The sequence below is a fragment of the Chiloscyllium punctatum genome, chromosome 22 (assembly GCF_047496795.1).
Source record: "Chiloscyllium punctatum isolate Juve2018m chromosome 22, sChiPun1.3, whole genome shotgun sequence".
Classification (NCBI taxonomy): domain Eukaryota; kingdom Metazoa; phylum Chordata; class Chondrichthyes; order Orectolobiformes; family Hemiscylliidae; genus Chiloscyllium; species Chiloscyllium punctatum.
The window spans coordinates 38,855,898-38,876,824 of NC_092760.1; the positions used below are offsets into that span (position 1 = coordinate 38,855,898).

General features: G+C 40.7%; 1 protein-coding gene across 1 annotated transcript in view; it reads left to right on the top strand.

The window, feature by feature from the left end:
- LOC140493530 (anoctamin-9-like) overlaps positions 1–20,927 on the top strand; it is a 131,431-nt gene that overhangs the window by 58,072 nt on the left and 52,432 nt on the right. Inside the window, exons 12-16 of the mRNA XM_072592070.1 lie at positions 2,670–2,752; positions 10,447–10,551; positions 14,414–14,578; positions 16,823–16,859; positions 19,296–19,407. Coding sequence (XP_072448171.1) covers positions 2,670–2,752; positions 10,447–10,551; positions 14,414–14,578; positions 16,823–16,859; positions 19,296–19,407 — 502 coding nt within the window. The remainder of the gene's footprint in view (positions 1–2,669; positions 2,753–10,446; positions 10,552–14,413; positions 14,579–16,822; positions 16,860–19,295; positions 19,408–20,927) is intronic.

Here is a 20,927-nt window from a genome sequence, read left to right on the forward strand (position 1 = left end):
TAGCAGACTGAGACCAATGAAGTGCTTCGGGTTGTGGAAGGTCTGATTGCCTCTTGGCTCTGGTTAATTACTTTAGGGTCAATCAAGGATTAAACTTGGTGTTTTCCTGGTATTTGTAACTCACTAATATACCAGTTTGTTATTGGAAGAGCTCAAACTACAGTATTCAGTCCATGTGCATGCAATTTATATTTATCCATCAGTTTAAACTTGCAAATCTTTTATTCCAATGTATTTCAGTGTATAGTCCTCACATACCAATATACAGTGTTCCAGTGTATAGGTATGTGAGGAATAAAAGGATGGATAGGGTAGGAATAGGGCCAGTCAAAGACAGAAGTGGGAAGTTTGTGTGGACCATGTGGAGATTGGAGAGATGTTAAGGAATATTTCTGATCTGTTTTCACTCAGGAAAAGGAGAATATTGGAGAGAAGAAGACTGAGATACGGGTATTAGACTAGAAAGGATTGAGGTCAGTAAGGAAGAAGTGTAATCAACTCTAGAAGGTGTGAAAGTAGATAAGTCCTCTGGGTCAGATGGGATTTATCCGAGAATTCTCTGGGAAGTGAGGGAGGAGATGGCAGAGTCTTTGGCCTTGACCTTTGAGTCGTCATTGTCTACATGTTTAGTATCAGAGGACTGGAGGATTGTAAATGTTGTGCCATTGTTCAAGGAGGGGAGGAGAGATGACCCAGGTAATTATAGACCAGTGAGCCTTATATCTGTTGTTGGAAAAGTTTGAGAAAAGATGATAAGAGAAGGGAATTATAATCATCTAGCAGACAACAATTTGATTGGAGATAGTCAACATGGTTTCATCAAGGGCAGGTTGTGTCTCACAAATCTCATTGAGTTTTTTGAGAAAGTGACCAAGCATGTAGATGAGGGTAGGGCAGTTGACATGGTGTACATGGACTTCAGTAAAGCCTTTGATAAGGTTCCACATGGTAAGCTGTTGGAGAAAATGTAGAGGCATAGGATTGAGGGTGACTTAGCAGTTTGGATTAGAAACTGGCTTTCTGTCATAAGGCAGCGAGTGGTGGTTGATGAAAACTTTTCAGCCTGGAGTCCATTTACCAGTGGTGTGCCACAAGGATGTTTTGGGACCACTGCTGTTTGTCATTTTCATAAATGACTTGGATACGGGTGTAGGTGGATGGGTTAGTAAGTTTGCAGATGACACTAAAGTTGGTGGAGTGGTGGATAGTCTGGAAGAAAGTTGCAGGTTACATGGGGACTTGGATAAACTGCAGAATTGGGCTGAGAGGTGGCAAATGAAAATGCAGGTAAATGTGAGGTGATTCACTTTGGGAAGAATAACAGGAAGGTAGGGTACTGGGTCAATGGAAAGATTCTTGGTAGTGTGGATGTGCAGAGGGATCTTGGTGTCGATGTACATAATTCCCTGCAAGTTGCCACCCAGGTTGATAGTGTTGTTAAGAAGGCATATGGTGTGTTAGATTGAGTTCCAGAGCCGTGATGTCGTGCTGCAACTATACAAAATGCTAGTGCGGCTGCACTTGGAGTATTGTATACAGTCTGGTCGTCCCATTACAGGAAGGATGTGGAAGCATTGATAAGATGCAGAGGAGATTTACCAGGATGTTGGCTGGTCTGGAGCGAAGGTCTTATGAGGAAAGGTTGAGGGACTTGGGTCTGTTCTCATTGGAGAGAAGAAAGCTAAGAGGGGATTTAATAGAGTCTTACAAGATGATCAGAGGATTAGATAGGGTAGACAGTGAGAGTCTTTTTCCTACGATGATGATGTCATCTTATACGAGGGGGCATAGCTGCAAATTGAGGTGTGATAGATTTAAGACAGATGTCAGAGGTAGGTCTTTACTCAGAGAGTGGTAAAGGTCAGGAATGCCCTGCCTGCCAATGTAGTTAACTCAGCCACATTAAACAGTCCTTGGATAAGCATATGGATGATGTTGGGATAGTGTAGGGGGATGGGCTTAGATTAGTTCACAGGTCAGCACAACAGCAAGGGCCAAAGAGCCTGTTCTGCGCTGTACTGTTCTTTGTTCTATGTTCCCAGGCCCATGGTCCCATAGTAATTTAATATCCATGTTAATTACCTTGAGGCAAGACTACCATCTCTATTTGACCTGCCTCCAAGAGCTGTCAGCCAGTTGCCATAAGCTCATTGTGGCATTAACTGGGACTGGATTCCAACAATGTTTGCACTGGACTGGATGCAAAATAAGAGAGAGGACTTTGCCAGAGCCAGGCTGGCAGGCCCAAATGAGGCAGATCAGTTAGACAGGATAGCAGGGAAAGGGAAAATGCAGGAACATCTGGAGCTTGGTGGAGTCTCTTTAAAATAAGTATCCATAAATGAAGCAACTAATCTCACTATCCTAGTGTTCGAGCAGTGTTACTTGCAAAGTTTCCAGGCTATCCAATGAAATATTGGCAGAGATAGGAAATGGTCCTTACATGTATTATTAACTACTTAAGTACCTCATTTGACACAAGGGAAGATTTGTCCCCCAACCCTTTCCATGCCACTTGTAAAAATGTGCAGTATCAGGGGCAGGCGGATGCATTTTACATTCCCTATCTACTGCTAAACCCATTCAGAGGGGAGTATAAAAGTCTGCCTGTGATTATTAATTAAGTTAATAATTGTTATTTCAGTGAATGTTTCTCTCTCAAAATTTAGCTACTGTATTTTTGGAACTGTGGAAACGAGCCCGAGCAAGATCTGTCTGCTCATGGGATTTGTACCACTGGGATGAGGACGAGGTAAAAACTTTAATGAACACTACATTGATACTTTGAGAGTTTTTAGATTGCATCACTGGGTGGTGAGATGCTCTTTCTTGCCATCCTGACACCAGTGAAAGAGGAGACTTTGGAATTGGCAGAATATGAAGACATTGATATCGAGGTCATATCACTGGATTAGCAATCAATACATGCGTTTGAACCCCACAATGGCAGAGGGTGCAATTTCAAATCAATATAAATTTGGAATTAAAAATATAATTACCATGAAATCATTGCCAATTGTCATAAAAATCCAGAGGTTCACTAATGTCCTTTAGGGAAGAAAACTGCAATTCTTACCTGGTCTGGCTAATGCGTAACTCCAGAGTCACAGCAATGTGTTTAACTCTTAACCACCCAGTGAGAAAGGGTTTCCAAAGCTATTTAATTGTATCAATCACCAGATAGTCTCATGAAGCCTAGCATCAAATAAGGCACTGGAAATGTCAATGGCAAATACAGCTCTGATGACCCTATATGAAAATTTATGGGTTAGTGCTAAAATTGTGACTAACCATGGCATAGACATATCAAGCAACAGCCTGGCATAGTCATACTCACAGAATCATATAACAAGACAACATCCCAGACAACACTATCACCATCTCCGGATATGTCCTGATCCATCAGAGGTGGCAGTGATATACAGACAAGAAGGAGTTGGATTCCTAAACATTGTCTTTGGGTCCCATGGCATCTCATGACATCAAGTCAAACACAAACAAGGAAACCTCCTGTTGATCATTTTGAACAGCACTTGGAAGAAACACTCAGGGTAGCAAGGGTGCAGAATCAACTCTGGATGGGGGATTTCAATTCCAATCACTAAGAATAGCTTGGCAATATTACCACTGATTGAGCAAACCAACTCCTGAAGGACATAGTTGCTAGTTTGGGTCTGTTGTAAGTGGTAAGGGAAGTAACTAGTCGGAAAACATACATGACGTCATCCTCACCAACCTGCCTGCTGCAGGTGCATCTGTTCATGACAATGTCCCCTTAATATTTAATGGTGTTATCATCACTGAATCCCCTCTACCAACATCCTGGAAGTTACCATTGACCAGAAATGGAACTGGATTAGCAGCAGGTCAGTGGCTGGGAATAAATCACCTCCTGGATCCACAAAGCTTGTCTCCTATCTGCAAGACACAAGTCAGGAGTGTGATAGAACACTCCCACTTGTCTGGATGAATGCTATTCCGACAATACTCAAGAATTTTAACACTCTCCAGGATAAACTAGCCCACTTAAATAGCACCACATCCACAAACATTTAATCCCTCCATGATCGATGCTCAGTGTGCAACTTTTACTTAATGCATTATAGAAATTCGGGCTCCTTAAACAGCACTTGCCAATTTATGATCACCATCATCTTGAAGGACAAGGGTACCCGATTTATGGGAACACCATAAATTTTCAAGTTCGCCTCCAAGTCACTCACATCCTGACTTGGAAATATATCACCGTTATTTCAGTGTTGCTAAGTTAAAATCCTGGAACTGTCTGCCCAATGGCACTGCAGATCTATTTATACCAAATGGACTGCAGCAGCTTAACATCATCTTCTCAACGGCTTCCAGGGATGGGTGATAAATACTGGCATTTCAATAAATAAATAAAGGATTTTTTTTTATTGTCAGACCTGTTTGTATATTGAAATCCCAATTGTATACATGACAAGGAGGGTTTACCAATACAATTTTTGTCCACTTTAAATGCAAGGTGGTACCTTCTCCATTGGAAAAAGTTCTGTAATGCCTGTTAACACTTGCCCAAAGCTGGACAACTTATAATGGTCAACTTGTAGGACAGACCCCCCAAAAATCATTACATAAAATCTATATTATAATACTGCACCTAGTAGTGATATTTGAAGCTGTCAAAGCATTTTTCATTTACCACTAAGAATGTTCCTAACTCCTCTAGTGATCCCTGAAATAACTCCATAGAGGCTGGTATTCCGTCACCAAGTCACCCTTAATTTACATATGGAGAGACCCCAACACTGATCCAGATTTCTCAGAGCCAGCTCTCAGAGTAACTAGGATATCTGACACTTCTGTTGTTATCTGTCAGCCAGAGTTCCTGACTGGACCTGATTAACAGCCCCAATCAGGGAACTCGGTTTCTTGCAGTCCATCTGGCTGACCTTATGACCTTATATCCCTTCCCCTCTGAGTCCAAGGACATGGGCTGTTTTTTTTTTGGAGCTCCTCCTAGGGCAGTTTAGCACTGGCTCAGGTTCCTCCAACTCTGCCTCTGATATGGGCAGCTTAGCACACAGTAGGTCATCTCTTGCACCTGGAGTGTTTTGGAAGAAATTAATTCTCCTCCTCAGGCAGCAAAGACATTGTCCATCTCAGATTCTGAGCTATCTTCAATGCTTGATGTAAAGAGAGAGCCCATGGGTTCTGGAACAGTTGGAAAGACAGTTGAAGAGCTGGGCATATTTTGCTCCCACAGCGCTTGCACGTTTGCAGCTTTCATATGGTCCACATGCTTGTTCAGGACTGTTGCAACTAACTGAACTTTAAACATCAGTGGACTGACCTTATATCAATCATACCTCTTACCCTTCCAGGGTCATTCCGATGGTTCCTACACCAAACATCATCCCTGAAGTAAGCGGTCTTTGGGTTTGCGTAAAGATTTGTAGCTCAGGTGCCTGTGGCCATTGTTGTGGGTATGTTCGCCGAGTTGGGAAGTTGATTTGCAGACATTTCGTCCCCTGTCTTGGTGACATCTTCAGTGCTTTGGAGCCACCTGTGAAGCGCTGCTGTACTGCAGCTTCTGGAACTTAATTGGTTCCACTCCTGACATTTCCAGTTGCTGGTTCCAGTTTTTGTTGTAGTGACTGGCATATTGGGTCTAGGTCAATGTGTTTGTTAATGGAGTATGTGGATGAGTGCCATGCTTCTAGAAATTCTCTGGCTGCTCTCAGTTTAGCTTTTCATTGTGTTGTCCCAGTCAAATTTGTGGTTCTTGTCATCTATGTACATGGCTCCTAGGGACAGCTGATCATGGCGTTTAGTAGCTAGTCGGTATTCATGGATGCGGATTGCTAGTTATCTGGCTGTTTGTCCTATGTAGTGTTTCGTGCAGTCTTTGCATGGAATCTTGTAAATTATCTTAGTTTGCACATGATGGGTATAGGGTCTTTTGTTCTGATGAGTTGTTATCTGAGCTGTTATTTTTTTAGGTTGTCGTGAATTTGAGTGGTCGGAGAAGTCTGGCTGTTAGCTCAGAGACATTTTTTGTATAAGGTAGCAAGGCTAGAGTGTTGGGTCATGGCATGTCCTCATCGTGTTGTTTATCTGCTAGGCATCTGCGGATGAAATTGTGGGGACATCTGTTCTTGGTGAAGACTCTGTAGAGTTGTTCTTCTCTTGGTAGGTCGGGAGTGCTGCAGTGTGTTGTAGCCCTTTTAAACAGGATCCTAATGCAGCTTCATTTGTGTGTTGCTGTGGTTGCTGTTCTAGTTCAGGATCTGGTCTATGTGTGGCTTTCTGTATGCTCTTGTAGTGTATTCACTCTTCTATGTTCTTTCTACCATCATATCCAGGAATGGGAGTTGGTTGTTGGTTTCCTCCCCTCTCGTAAATTTGATCATGAGAACATGGTGTTGATAATCTGGTGTGTGTTCTTGATCTCTGTTCTCTTAATAATTACAAAAGTATCTGATCCAGAATTTGGGTCAGATTTATGGGAGGGCTGTTTGTTCCAGTCTTTGCATCACTGCTTTTGCTGTGAACCCAGAGATGGGTGAGCCCAGAGATGGGTGAGCCCATAGGTATCCCATTGATCTGTTCATATTTTTATTGTTGAATGTGAAATGTGTCGTCAAGCACAGGTCTAGTAGTTTGAGTATGCAGTCCTTGTTGATATATTCCCCATCGTGTTGTCTGTTCTGCTTGTCCAGGAGATTGGCTATTGTCTCTCTGGCTAGAGTTTTGTCAATTGAAGTGAACAGTGCCTTTACAACAAATGAGACCATTGCTTCATCCTTGTCTATGTTTATGTTCTTTGTATTGTCTAGGAATTCCTGTGATGATTGTAATGGAGTGTTTGGATCTGCTGATAAGATGTTTCAGTTTTTGTTGGAGCTATTTTGCAATTTTATGTGCTAGAGCTCCTGGAAGTGCCACAATGGGTGGAGGTGGTATGTTTGGTTTGTGTATCTTGGGTAATCCATAAAATCTTGTTGCCTTCTGGTTTCATCCTTTGTAGGTGAATCCTGGTATCAGCCCATTTTTTTAATAGTTTCAGTAGTGTGTTTTTTATTAAGTCCCTGTATTAGAACCCTATTCAAAAGGGCTACAACACACTGCAGCACTCCCGACCTGCGAAGAGAAGAAGAACACCACCTCTACAGAGTCTTCACCAGGAACGGATATCCCTGCAATTTCATCCGCAACTTCAACATGATGAGGACATACCATGACCCAAAACACTAGCCTTGCTACCTTATATAAAAAATGTCTCCAAACTAACAGCCAGACTTCTCCGACCATTCAAATTCACAACAACCTAAAAAACTGGCAGCCTTGCTCAGACAATAGCTCAGCAGAACAAAAGACCCTATACCTATCATGTGCAAGACTAACACAATTTACAAGATGCCATGCAAATACTGTACAAAATACTATATAGGATAAACAGGCAGACAACTAGCAATCCATATCCATGAACACCAACTAGCCACTAAATGGCATGACCAGTTGCCCCTAGTAGCCATACACACAGATGACAAGCACCACAAATTCGACTGCGACAACACAATGATCATAGGACAAGCTAAACAGAGGACTGCTGAAGAATTTCTTGAAGCATGGCACTCATCCACGGACTCCATTAACAAACACATTAACCTGGACCCAATAAAGCAGCCACGACAACGAGCAACCGGAAGCAGCAGGAATGGACCAAAATAAATTCCAGAATACACAGTGCAGCAACGCTTCACAGGAGGCTCCAAAGCACTGATGTTGCCACCTAGACAGGGAACGAAACATCTGCAAATCAATTTCTGAGCTCAGTGAACGTACCCACAACTATAGTAAACTGTCTCTCTTGCTTAGTGGAGTCTTATGTCCAGCACTGGTGTTCCTGATTGGTTCCCCTCCCAGCCCAGGTCTGGGAAGATCAGATTTAATGTGCTGTGGAGTCTTCTCCTTATTGACAACTGAACTTGATGCACACCCAGCCATTTTGAGTGGGTGTCTATAATAAGTAAGAACTAAACCTATGAAAGGACCTGCATAGTCGACATGTAAATGAGTCCAGGGTTTACCCAGCCATTCCCAAGAATGTGGGAGAGCTGCTGCCCGTAATGTTTGTCCTTGTTAGCACTCTGGATACTGCACCACCAACGTGGCTATGTCTGCATCCAATCCTGGACACTAGCCATAACCTCTCTCCAGCATTTTCATTTTGGAAACTCCTGGATGACCCTGGTGGAGTTCAGCCAGTATCTGGCAGTGACCTTCACTCAGGCCAATCACTCTTGCTCTCTATAATAATATTCACTGACTGTGATCTGGTCTTTCTGGATCCAAAAAGATTTCAATCTGGTTGTGACGGCCCTTTGATTTCCCCAATCACCACCAGCTGTTTCAGTTTTGCCAGGACCAGATTTTCCTTTGTGCAAAGTCTGATATTGTCATCTGTGACTGGAAGTGTGTCCAGCAAGTTTAAAACCAGAACAGACCCTTGCAGTGGTGGTACCACCAGTGCTGTATCTGCCAATGGGAGGCCGCTCCATGCATCCGCATTTGCTACTTGGCCTCCTCGATGGTGTTCCAACTTGTAAATGCAGTTAGAATTAGAGCCCACTGCCGAATTCAGCCTGAAGATGTGGGCAGCACTGCCTTGTACTCTTCAATTAGACCTTTTCTTTATTCCTCTGACACTCCTTTTTTTGTTGTTTTACTTTCCGCTACACTACTGCCTAACACTGGTAGAGCTTATTTTCCCCCTGCACCCATGTTGTGTGTGTGCAGGTGTGAGACACAGTGAAAGACATAAGGTGAACAAGTCTTTATTCAGTTTCCACCACCAGGAAGAAAAGAAACACTCAAGTGGCCAGTGACAAGCAATGCCCTTCACATCAAAGGGCAATGCTGTGTGATCAAACAATGAAGGGGAGGGCAGGGATTAAATCAAAATAGAATTGGACAGGGAAATAATGCACTCCAGTCCCTGTGGCACCCACCTCTCCCTGAACAACTCCAGGGTGTTGGTGGACACCGCGTGCTCCTTCTCCAAGGACACTCGGGTTCTAACGTAACCCCGGAAGATGGGCAGGCAGTCGGCCCTAACGACCCCCTCCACGGCCCGCTGCCTGGACCTGTTGATGGCCAGTTTGGCCAGGCCCAGGAGCAGACCCACGAGGAGGTCCTCGGACCTGTCCTCCCTCTTCCATACCAGGTGCCCGAAGATCAGGAGCGTGGGACTGAAGAGCAACCAAAAGCAGAGGAGGAGGTTTTTAAGAAAATCAAAAAGGGAGTGCAAACACCCACACCCAATATATACATGGTCCACGGACTCCACAGCGCCACAGAACAAGCAGTTGGCCTGGGAGTCTGTGAACCACCACAATCTGTGGTTGCAAGGGACTGCTGCGTGCAACACCCTCCACCCCAGATTCCTGAGGGAAAGGGGGAGGACTCCCATGTAGAGAACACTCCACTGGGGAGCCACTTCTGCTTTTATCTGTCAGCTAGGGGTCCCTGATTGGGGCTTTTAATCTGGTCCACTCAGGGAACTCATATTCCATGAGATCCACGTGGCTGAGCTTGTTACAATCATTACAGTCACAAGCCATCCAAAGAGGTTTATTGTTTTTAGCCTACCACAATCCTCAACAGCAGGTGAATATAATTTGCAGGAAGAATTTTCCTGTGGTCCCCATAATGATGATCCTGTCTTTTGAAGAGGGTGTGTGTGCATGCATTTTGCACCACAATAATTTCTTCTCCATGAAAAGACGACATGAGAATAACATGAGGTTGGGAAGACAGGGGAAAATTGTTTTCTCAACACAAAATTCTAAGTTCAGCATTTCACTACACCATTCACATCTCCATTGCGAGTCAAAAATCTTGCTATTAGTATTCAATTGACAAGAAAAATGTTAATTTATTTGTAGGAGTCACAGAATAATACAAAACAGGAATAGACTGCTCAGCCCAACTTGTCCAAGCTGACCAGGTGTCCTAAACTGAATAGTTCCATTTGCCTGCATTTGGCCCATATCCCTCTAAACCTTTCCAATCCATATGCCTTTTCAAACACCTTTTAAATGTTCTAAGTGCACTCACCTCTACCACTTGCTCTGACAGCTCACACCACTCACTGTGTAAAACATGCTGCCCCTTGGGTCCCTTTTAAATCTTTCCCCTATCACCTTAAATCTATGCACTCTGGGTTTAGACTCCCCTACTCTGGGGAAAAACTGACTATTCACTGTATCTATACCCCTCATGATTTTATAAACCTCTATAAGGTCACCCATTAGTCTCTCATGCTCCAGGGCAAAAAAGTTCTGGTTTCTCCTTCTAAGTCAAACCCTCTAGTCTTGGTAACACCTTTGTAAATCTTTTTTCCACTATTGGGTTGAAGTAGAAAGACAATTCAATTCTGATATGATTGTTTTATTGCACCAGGAGGAACTGGCACTCGGGCTATTATACAATCCTGATATCAAAGTTAAAGAATATCATCATTCATACAAACGCACAACAATCGTTATGTTGCTAGCATGTATTCTGGTAAGTTATTATGTTGTGTTTATACTCTGTTGTAATAAGTCATCATTAAGAAAAATATTAGCAAATAAACAGCATATAAGGGACAATATTATAACCTAAACTTTGCTCCACTGATATCCTATCCAAGTGCTACGCACATTGGACAAATATGCTAGGGAATTGGATTGAGTAGCTTGAGTATTTAAAATTGTAGAAAACTAAGTGGCAGCTTCCATCTCACTTCCTGTTTCTAACAGTCCTTGTTCAACTGAGCATTCTTCATGAACTTTAATTGGACTATAAGGTAGCTTCCTCAATAAATTTGGAGGGATGGTGCAAGTGAACTCCATGTGCAGTTGTCCAGCCCCATATTGATTGCTTCAGATTTTCCCTGAGTTTCTATGATTTATCATACAGTTATGTCCATTAGGCAGTGTGGGGAGAAAGTACTGTACAGATTAGTCAGATGCTTGTCTCAGTGAATAATCATGTTATCAATTTCTGTCCATCTGGAACAAAAATAAAATGGTTCCATAAAGTGTTCGTGATGTGGTCTGTCAGTCTAATGGTATGGATGAAATTATACCCTCTATTGTCAGTCAATGATGCACTTTCTCATCCACAGCAATTTCTAACCTTTCTTCAGCATGCAATGATCAAATTTATTAGTGTAAAATTAAAGGTAAATGTCAGACCAGGTCTCACTGCACAAGAAACTCATAAACAAGCCTCTTGTGTCAGTTTACATTCCTGCAATACTTTATAAACAAAAAATATCTCATATCCAACTCAGACTACTACATTATATGATACACAAGGGAATTTCCAAAATCTGTTTCCGTACTCTCACTAAATGCACTATAAATATATATAAGACAGTTTTGCACTCAGAACACTCTCATTCCTACACTAAATAATACGTAAGGCAATTTCACCCTCAGTATACCATGCAAAAACACTGCAAACCATTATTTTGTTTCACGACACAAAGAAGGGGAAAATTTGCTGTTTTGCAAGACATATATTGAGATAAATTTAAAGGAAAGTAGCTTTTGCAGGCAGGGCTGCAATGATTGAAAGCCTAAACTGAAACTGGTTAGCAATGGTGTTCATGCACTGATACAGACAAATTAGATTTGTACTTTAGTTGAAGAAAAACACTTTTTTTTAAACATCTGTCAGAATTGTTTCTTGAGAGCTGTAAAGAACAGTTTGAAGATTATCTCTACTGGAGTGGAGTATTAAGGAATTCAAAGAAAGAGAACCTTTTCTGATTGAATTTTCATCCAATTGTCCCATAGCGTAGCAAGCTATTAGGACAGTTTCTCATGATGCACTTTCTCATCCACTGCAAATTCTAACCTTTCTTCAGCATGCAATGATCAAATTTATTATGAATTGAATTGAATTGAATTTATTGTCATGTGTACCGAGGCACAGTGAAAAGCTTTGTCTTGCGAGCAGTACAGGCAGATCAATTTCTGTCCATCTGGAACAAAAATAAAATGGTTCCATAAAGTGTTAGTGATGTGGTCTGTCAGTCTAATGGTATGGATGAAATTATACCCTCTAGTGTCAGTCTATGATCCACTTTCCCATCCACAGCAAATTCTAACCTTTCTTCAACATGCTTCATCTTCACCACTGCAAACTGGAAAGGTCACCAGATCAGGCAGTTAGATGATCATCCAGTTACCTTTCTGTCAGGCCAATTCCAGGGACAGTGATAACCCACTCCCCTGAATCTACTTGCCAACCTGAGGCTGGCCACCACTGTGAGCCCCAGAACCACATCAAAGGCCACAGTTGCTAGTAACCAAGCAATGTGGAAGGCCAGGAGCAGTGAGGATGAAAGTTACTTTTTTGAAGGTGATTGTATGTTGGGGTTGAAAGTAGAGGGGGGAGCCACAGGGTTCAAACGTAAGGGTAGGAAATGGATTTCAGTAGTTAGCCCCTATGTCTTGATCATCCTCAGACTGCAGCAGAGCAAGGCTGCCTCACGCCCTGGATTCAACAAATAGGACACTCTGTTGCACCGGTTGTGAAGTCTGCCAGTGTTCCCAACTGCCAAGAACAGAAACGGGATCTTATTATTTGATTGAAAATTAAACTGAATAGAGTTAATCGCAGCAGTACCATGAAGAAATCCTTAAGTCCTCAATAGGAGATAGGGTGGGAAGAGGTTCCCATCTAATTCCTGTGTTGTTGGAAAGGTTCTGGGGACTTTCAGGATGAGAATATTCTGTGTAGAAACTTTCATCTCTGAAAACCCTCTCCAGTTGTTCTACCGAGTATCTCCAACAAATGCTACTTCACTGAAGGTCCAGATTCTGTTGTCCATTGGAAGATATGCTTTTATTTGTTGATATCCACCAAGGTGTGAGTCTGGACTTTTTAAAATTCAATAGAGAGTGAAATGAGAACTTATTATTTGATGGAATATTAAATTGAATTACAAAGTACCAGTAGGACATAAGTTTCAGATTGTTGCATTGCAGTAGGGATTGAGCTAGGGAATTTGTTGCTATCCAACAGATAACTACCTCAGGATTACTGTTGTCCAGCTCAAGAATGTTAATACTCATTAAAGAGTGAGTTTGTCATAGTAGATATCAATGGGGAGGCAATTTGAGATTGTGACTGTTTCAATACCAAACGTGTATAGTATTATTATCACTCAGCAGTGATTCAGCTGAAGTTTTCTGGTGTATAACAAGGAATGCAAAGATGTATTCTTTTCATTTTTCTGTATGTTTGATTGTGGACTGAAATGAGAAAAGGGTTGTTTTTAAAAATCAAGGATTGTGATAAGGATGACTGCACTTTTTAAAAGCAAGTTACAAGTACTTTTTGTTCGAGCAGTGAGGGGGGTTACTATAGACAAGCGAGAGCTGGAGGTGTATATACATGCAGATTCAGCTGGTAACAAATAGTTGATTGGTTGTGAAGCGGCGAGCAATTGTCGATAACAAAGGCCTTCTGCTTCCTAAGAACAATGTGATTGGTTCTTCGATAGTGGAACAACTTGTGGGTGTAAAGGACTGGTTAGAAGCAATCAAACCTCTTTAAAAGAAGGAATTGACCTTTTTTCTGCAATGAAAACACTATAAGCCTGAAGAAAGCTAGTTTATTTCTTTTATTAGTTGCAATAAAATTTTCCTTTGAATCAATAAGTTAGTGACTTAATAAGCACACAACCTCCTACAAGCAAGTAAAAGTATCTGGAGAAGAAAGATCAGGTAGCAGTGGGTCCTGAAAAGCAAACAGGATCATCTCAGTGAACCCTATGGACAGGGGCAATTAAACTGCCTTTCTAGTCTTTCCGTCTGCCCATAACACCAGTGTCTCTTTGTGTCTGTATGTGTGTGTTGGAGAAATTTATAAGGGTTTTAACTATTAGAGTTATATGTCAATAGTTAATAATTGTTTACTTGCAGCTGGAATATATTTACTTGTAATATGTAATCATGGTTAAGTACAGAAGCCTGGTCCATGCTTGTGTCAACCTGGTTTTAGAATCCTGGGGATTTTGTATACTTTTATGAAAGTTTTACCTTTTGTGATCACTCTAAGAATAGTGAGCTTGATTTCCAACAATCTATCGTAGTGAGGTAAAGCAGAAATCAATCGATGAAATTCTGTTGTCCAGTTGTGCACAGGTTGGGACTGAAGTTCTCAAATAAGCTTATTGTTATGGCTGTTTTATGTTGGTACATGAGATCACAAGTATATGTGATGAACTATTTCATTTGTTACTGATGTAACATCCTCGAACTCTTCCTTCTGGATTAGAGACTGCATTGACCCTATCATTGTCAGCATTGTTTATTTCTCTAGTGTGTTCAACCAATTTCCAGTGTCACTTTTCCCTTTTGCCTTATAGATCACTGTTATTATTGGTCTTTCACTTGGAATTGTGATATGTCGGGTTATTGCTGCTGTGACGTTCACAAAGTCTGGTTCAGAATTTCTGAGTGATCATGCCAGATCAATTGCTGTAATGGTTGGTGCTGTATTGCATTTCTTCACAATTCTCATCATGACTAAGGTAAGAGTGAGTCTTTATTTTTAGGACTGCAGTTCTTTTCAGTTGTTATCCTGAATCAGCTTACCAAATTTATGTTGCAATCTGGCTAGGGACCAGTCATTTTTTGGAAGTAAACAAGGATGAGGTGCAAGGGATATACTAAGAGAACAGAGTCACAAGATTTCACGTTTTGAACAACCAAAATAAAATTTACTACACAATGCTAGAGCAGTAGTATAATCTATAAAAAATTATATTCTAACAGCCAGAGGTAATATGTGGTAAATATGCACGATAGAGTGTAATCAAACACTTTCCAGCATACATCAAATAGCATGTGTAGTCAACACAGATTGAACAAATTTTTCACCCATTCTCCCCAGGTGTTAATGACATGGTAGGTCATCAAATCTGCTTAAACTTCAGAAGGGGTTACAATTCTTCATTTTTACTAATCTAATTTTGAAGTTCCTTCTCAAGAGTCATTCCATAATGGACTGACTCAAAAATTGCTCCCATTCTGTAATCAATCTCCATTCTTGGTCTATGCTCCCCTATTCTCTGGGAAGTACACTCCAACACTTAATCCCAGGCACAATACCTACTTTTCACCAACAACCTCATCAAGCTGGATCTACCCTTTTGTTTTTTACGGAGGGATTTTCCCTTATTCAGTTCTATGAAGAAAATAATGCTGTGGGCTTTTCAACCCTTACTGTCAACTGTATTGAATTAATAATGACTTGCAGGAAAATCCAAGGTTCCAGGATTTCTCTGTTCCCAAATCCAAAGAATATCCAACTTCTTTTGAGGAGTTCTCACTCAGTGAAATGCATGTAGTGCAGTTGTCTTCCCAGCTGTGTAGCTAAAATCCGCATTGTTTAACAGAGTCTGCTTCTCTCTCTCTATCTCTCTTTCTCCCTCTCTCACTATTAGATCCAAGCCTGTCAATTCTATATTCACCGACAGTGTTGCTTGAACTGTCCTGAGCAACCCATCGAAAACTTCATACCTAGCCCTATCCTTACTTCTATGCAAAATTGGATGTAACAGACATTTTAGAACAGCCAGATGTAAAAGCTCTTTGGAATGGAGTGTGCCCTGAATATTTCATTTTCACAGATTGCTAGCATATCTGGCACAAGAAGTACTTACAGAAATAATTCATTGCAAGTTTTGAAAGAATTGATGTTTGAGTACATATATTAAAATATTTATGTATTTTGACTTTTGTTATGATCCCAGCTGATGTTACTACTGAACAAGCCAGATCCCAAAATGAAATTTGGCTTGTTAGATCATATTTTGTTTTATTTTTAAATGGTGATCTTTCACTGAAGCATAAGCATTATGAAATATCTGTGTATTTTGACAATTTTTATGATCCCAGTTGATGTTAGTACTAGTGGGTGGCACGGTGGCACAGTGCCTCACAGTGCCAGAGACCCGGGTTCAATTCCCGCCTCAGGCGACTGACTGTGTGGAGTTTGCATGTTCTCCCCGTGTCTGCGTGGGTTTCCTCCGGGTGCTCCGGTTTCCTCCCACAGTCCAAAGGTGTGCAGGTCAGATGAATTGACCATCCTAAATTGCCCGTAGTGTAGGTAAGGGGTAGATGTAGGGGTATGGGTGGGTTGCGCTTCGGCGGGGCAGTGTGGACTTGTTGGGCCGAAGGGCCTGTTTCCACACTGTAAGTAATCTAATCTAATCCCTAAATTTCCTGGGTGTTACCACAGAACAGAAATCCTCTGAATCAGCCATATAAATACTGTAATTCTGTGGCAGATAACTCACACCCTGCCTTCTCAATTCCTATACACCAACTACAAGGCACAAGTCAGGAATGTGTTGGAAATCTCTCCAATTGCTTGAATAAGGGCACCACAACAACACTTAAGAAGCCAAATGCCATCCAGAACAAAGATATCCGTTTGATTGGTACTGTATCCCTCACCTTCAACATTCATTTCCTATATAACCGATGCAGACAGGCACTAGTGCATACCATTTACAAGGTGCACTAAAATAGCTCAACAAGACTCCCTCAACAGCATCTTTTAAACATGATTCTTGTGTCAACTGAAAAGGTAGGAGAGGTTGAACTCAAGACACTACTCCCAATAGAATGCTGCACAACTTAATGAAAACAAGTGCTACAATGAATGGAAATATATAATTCTACATCTCGGATGTAAAACAGAAAAAAAACTTATCTATAATTACCTGAAATATGAATAAAACTGTTTTTTTGACATTTTTGTGTTCCAGATTAATCGTAAAGTTGCAAAGAAGTTATGCGATTTAGGTATGTAAATATATAATACTGTAATAAAATTGTTTGACCTCTACAGGTTCATATTTGCTTCTCTGTGGTACTTGGTAACAACAACAATAAGAAAAATTCTGGCATTGTCCCTAAGCAAACTAACAGTTCAAATATGACCTCAATATATGCCTACAGCACATGAAGAGGAATTACTCTGAAAACACAATAAGATGTGAGACTATTGTAATTTAGGCAGCGAGTATACCTAGCATTCCATCGCTCTTCTGAAAGGAGAAAAAATGGAATAATGTAGTTACAGTAGTAGGGTTAGGACTTGCAAACAGTGATGTGAAGTGAAGATCCAAAAATTGCTTTCTGGGGTTCTGGGATATGTTTTTTCGCAGCACAAATCTTGATAATTGACCAGATAATTCATTTAATTGATTTTCTGTAATTTGGCTGAAGCCTTACTTTTGAAGGTTAAAACATATTTGGTTTGGATGATTAGGTATTTAACATAAAATATTTCATGTGAAAATAATTGTTTCTATCAGTACAACATTGGATTCAGTACAATCATGGTAATTTGTGAGTTGAAATGTTTTTAAATTTTGTAATTGTACCAGCCTCCACCACTTCCTCTGACAGCTCATTCCATACATGCACCACCCTCTGTGTGAAAAAGTTGCCCCTTAGGTCTGTTTTAAATCTTTCCCCACTCAACTTAAATCTATGCCGCCTAGTTCTGGACTCCCCCTCCCCAGGGAAAAGACTATTTACCCTATCCATGCCCCATGATCAAACTGGTTCACTATCACGTATGTTTTTTTTCAGGAATCCATGTTAGTCCACAGAAAGACATGATTATTCTGATTAAGAATATACTTGAGCTTTCCCTCCTCACTTTGTTCTTTGCTTACAAATTGAATGTAGACAGTGCATTGTCAGCATTGGAAGATTTCCATCCAATTACTGCTAGACTCTTTGATCCTTCTCTCTTTCTTATCTGCAAGTTGACTTTAGCCATATCATCTGCAGGAATAGTAACCTCGTAACATCTCCATCCTTGATGATAGTCCTCTATTAAAATACCATTTCATCCTTTGTTCTGTTAGACCGATTGTCTAACATCCAATTTTGGATCAGACACACTTCCCTGCAGCTCAGTGTTGGAAAGCCCTTGTCACAAACTTCACTCCCTTGCTAATTATTTTATGTGCCCCACCAGCAACTGTTTTGAGTTGAATGAGACCATTCACAACTGTAGTAGCTAGTTTGGTTCCCACATTATCCATCACCAAGACTGCTTATCTTCTGAGACCTTCTGTCACTAAACCCATATACAACCCTTTGTCACCTCCAGACTCCAGCAAGACATGTTCACTGGTTCCCCTCCATAAGCTGTAAGTAACCCAAAACTCCACCACACTTATCCTGTTCAGCATGTAAAGCTTGCTCATTCATCATCATTGTTCTGGTTGACTTTTATATTTGCATTCCTGTGCCCTTTTTGACAAAGGATTACATTCAAACTTCAACTTGTCTTATCCTCTTTTAGAAGCTGATCAGTGTGTGCATTTCAAACATTTCTGTTTTTAATACCTTAATGTAGGCTAGAAATTGTTAGATTAAATTATAACAAGAAACACTGAATGCATTCCGATAATCTCTTGTTTGCTATTTTTAGTGGGAGATTTACCAACGTGAAATTAACATGTTGAAGCATCCACAGAGAAACATGGTCTAAAAGGAACTCCAATAATAAACAAACAAACAGAAAAGTCAAATTACAGAATATAACCAAGTATTAAAGAGACTAGAATCTTGCAACACAGTACAGCACTTTAATGAAATCCTAACTAATTCAGGAAAGTCACTATCACTCTCACTCACTATTTTATAACCAAATTCTAAGGATCTTGAAATGCAATAATACAAATGCTTTAGGAACCCTAAATAGAGAAAGTAGTAATTGTGATTCTTAAAAACCACATTTTAAATTCTATGCAACAATGACAGGAAAAAAGTAACATCTGGTACTAACAAGCTCATGTTGGTCTCCAAAGATTTGCTTTGTTCCCACAGCTGATGACCTTGCCTTCCATTTGTGTGGAAAAAGCTGATTTGTTTCCAGTGAAGCATAAGAAAGCTGACATGTAGATTGAAACACTGACAGCTTCAAATGTTCCACTTACATTGATGTTTTTTGTATATGTGTCAACATGTTTGGACACACCTCTATCAGACTTGAATTCTTCCTCACAGACCTAAGAAGATGACCACAATGCCATACAACTCCTACAACTGATATAGGTTGAATAAATATTGAAGAACATTAAAGTGTAGTATGCATCAGAAGGTGTATAGTATGTCTGTATTTCTCTTCTGTCCTGCTTTCACACTGATCTCTGGAGGATTAGTTGAATGAATCAGAGTACTATATGCTGTCTTTTAATCACATTATGATATTTGCAGAAGGACCACGCACTGCACTGGCTCGAGAAAATAACTTCAGTGTAAAAATGTTCACGTTCCAGTTCTTTACAATGTTCTCATCAATCGTTTATATTGCATTTTTTCTGGGAAGGTGAGTATAGAGGACTTGTGGTCAAATCTGCTTTTTGACAAACTGTTTAAAATTCAATAAACCATTACCACAGTTTCAGTCACAGGTATTCTTCTTGGAATTTTTCAAGTTTTGCAGTAAGCAGTGATAATATACAGCATGATTTAGAGTACTCTTTTGAACTCTGTTGTATCCCTTTACCTCTCCTGAGGGTGGTCAGTGCAAAATTAGAATTGGCATATTCATTATTTGAGCACTTGTGAAGCTGTTTGTTGCCCTACTTCTAGGGCAAATTACACTGATGCCACATTGGGGACGTATTAACATGCACAGTGAATAGTTGTTGTACAGTAGAAAGATCATGATTTCAATCAGAATGCAATGTTGGTTTGATATCAGTGTTGCGATTTTGGAACCCAGTTCTCCAGTTAACATCTTTTCTTTACCTGGCATAGCTAAAAATGTTCAGAAACAGAAAGGACTCCCGCACATCCCACCAGTGCAATGTAAAAGAATCAGCAACTCCCTTCAGGTTAGGTGTTGATTTATTTCTTCTAGGTGGCGCTTCAATTCTACATGTGTTTTCTTTAGTTGTTTACAGCTGCAAAGATCTGCAGGGCATTGTCTGGCATGATATAAATTTGCTTGTTACTTAGTTCAAGGCTTCTGCACAAAACTATTGCTTTAAGACATGGATACGGCAGTAGGAACTCTTTTTGGACTGTGGAATTTCTTTGGGAGAGAAAAGCCATTTAGAACAGGAAAAATTGCTGGAAGAAAAATGAGGGGGAAAGGTTCCCAGCAGGAAATCTTACTTGCCTAGGATCTTCAGATAGCAATTCTCCTACCTGGATTACAATCTGAAATAATGTGACAAGTCACATGTTACAGGTTATAGTCCAGGAGGTTTATTTAAAATCACAAGTTTTCAGAACACTGTCCTTTTGTCTGTTGTCATGTGACTTCTGACTTTGTGCACCCCAATCCAACACTGGCACCTCCACATCATGAAATAATGTGCAGTGTTTATACTTCAGTACTGATATCCTGACCTAAACCTGCCACCTGTTACAACCAGACTGCAACCTCAGATCAGGAAAAGGATGACACTGTCAGAGTCTATGAAGGTGAATTTTTGTGACAAATCTCTGGCTTGGAATTGATATTTGGAGATGATATTTGCAACACCTTGCATATTGCTTTCCACTGTTGTCTGAGGGAGGTCAGTAATATTCTCTATTCATTGAGAGCTAATTACACTTAGAACATAGAATATAGAACATTACAGCGCAGTACAGGCCTTCGGCCCTCAATGTTGCGCCGCCCTGTCATACTAATCTGAAGCTCATCCCACCTACACTATTCCATGTACGTCCATATGCCTGTCCAATGACGACTTAAATGCACTTAAACTTGGTGAATCTACTACCGTTGCAGGCAAAGCATTCTATACCCTTACTACTCTCTGAGTAAAGAAACTACCTCTGACATTTGTCTTATACCTATCTCCCCTCACTTTAAAGTTGCGTCCCCTCATGTTT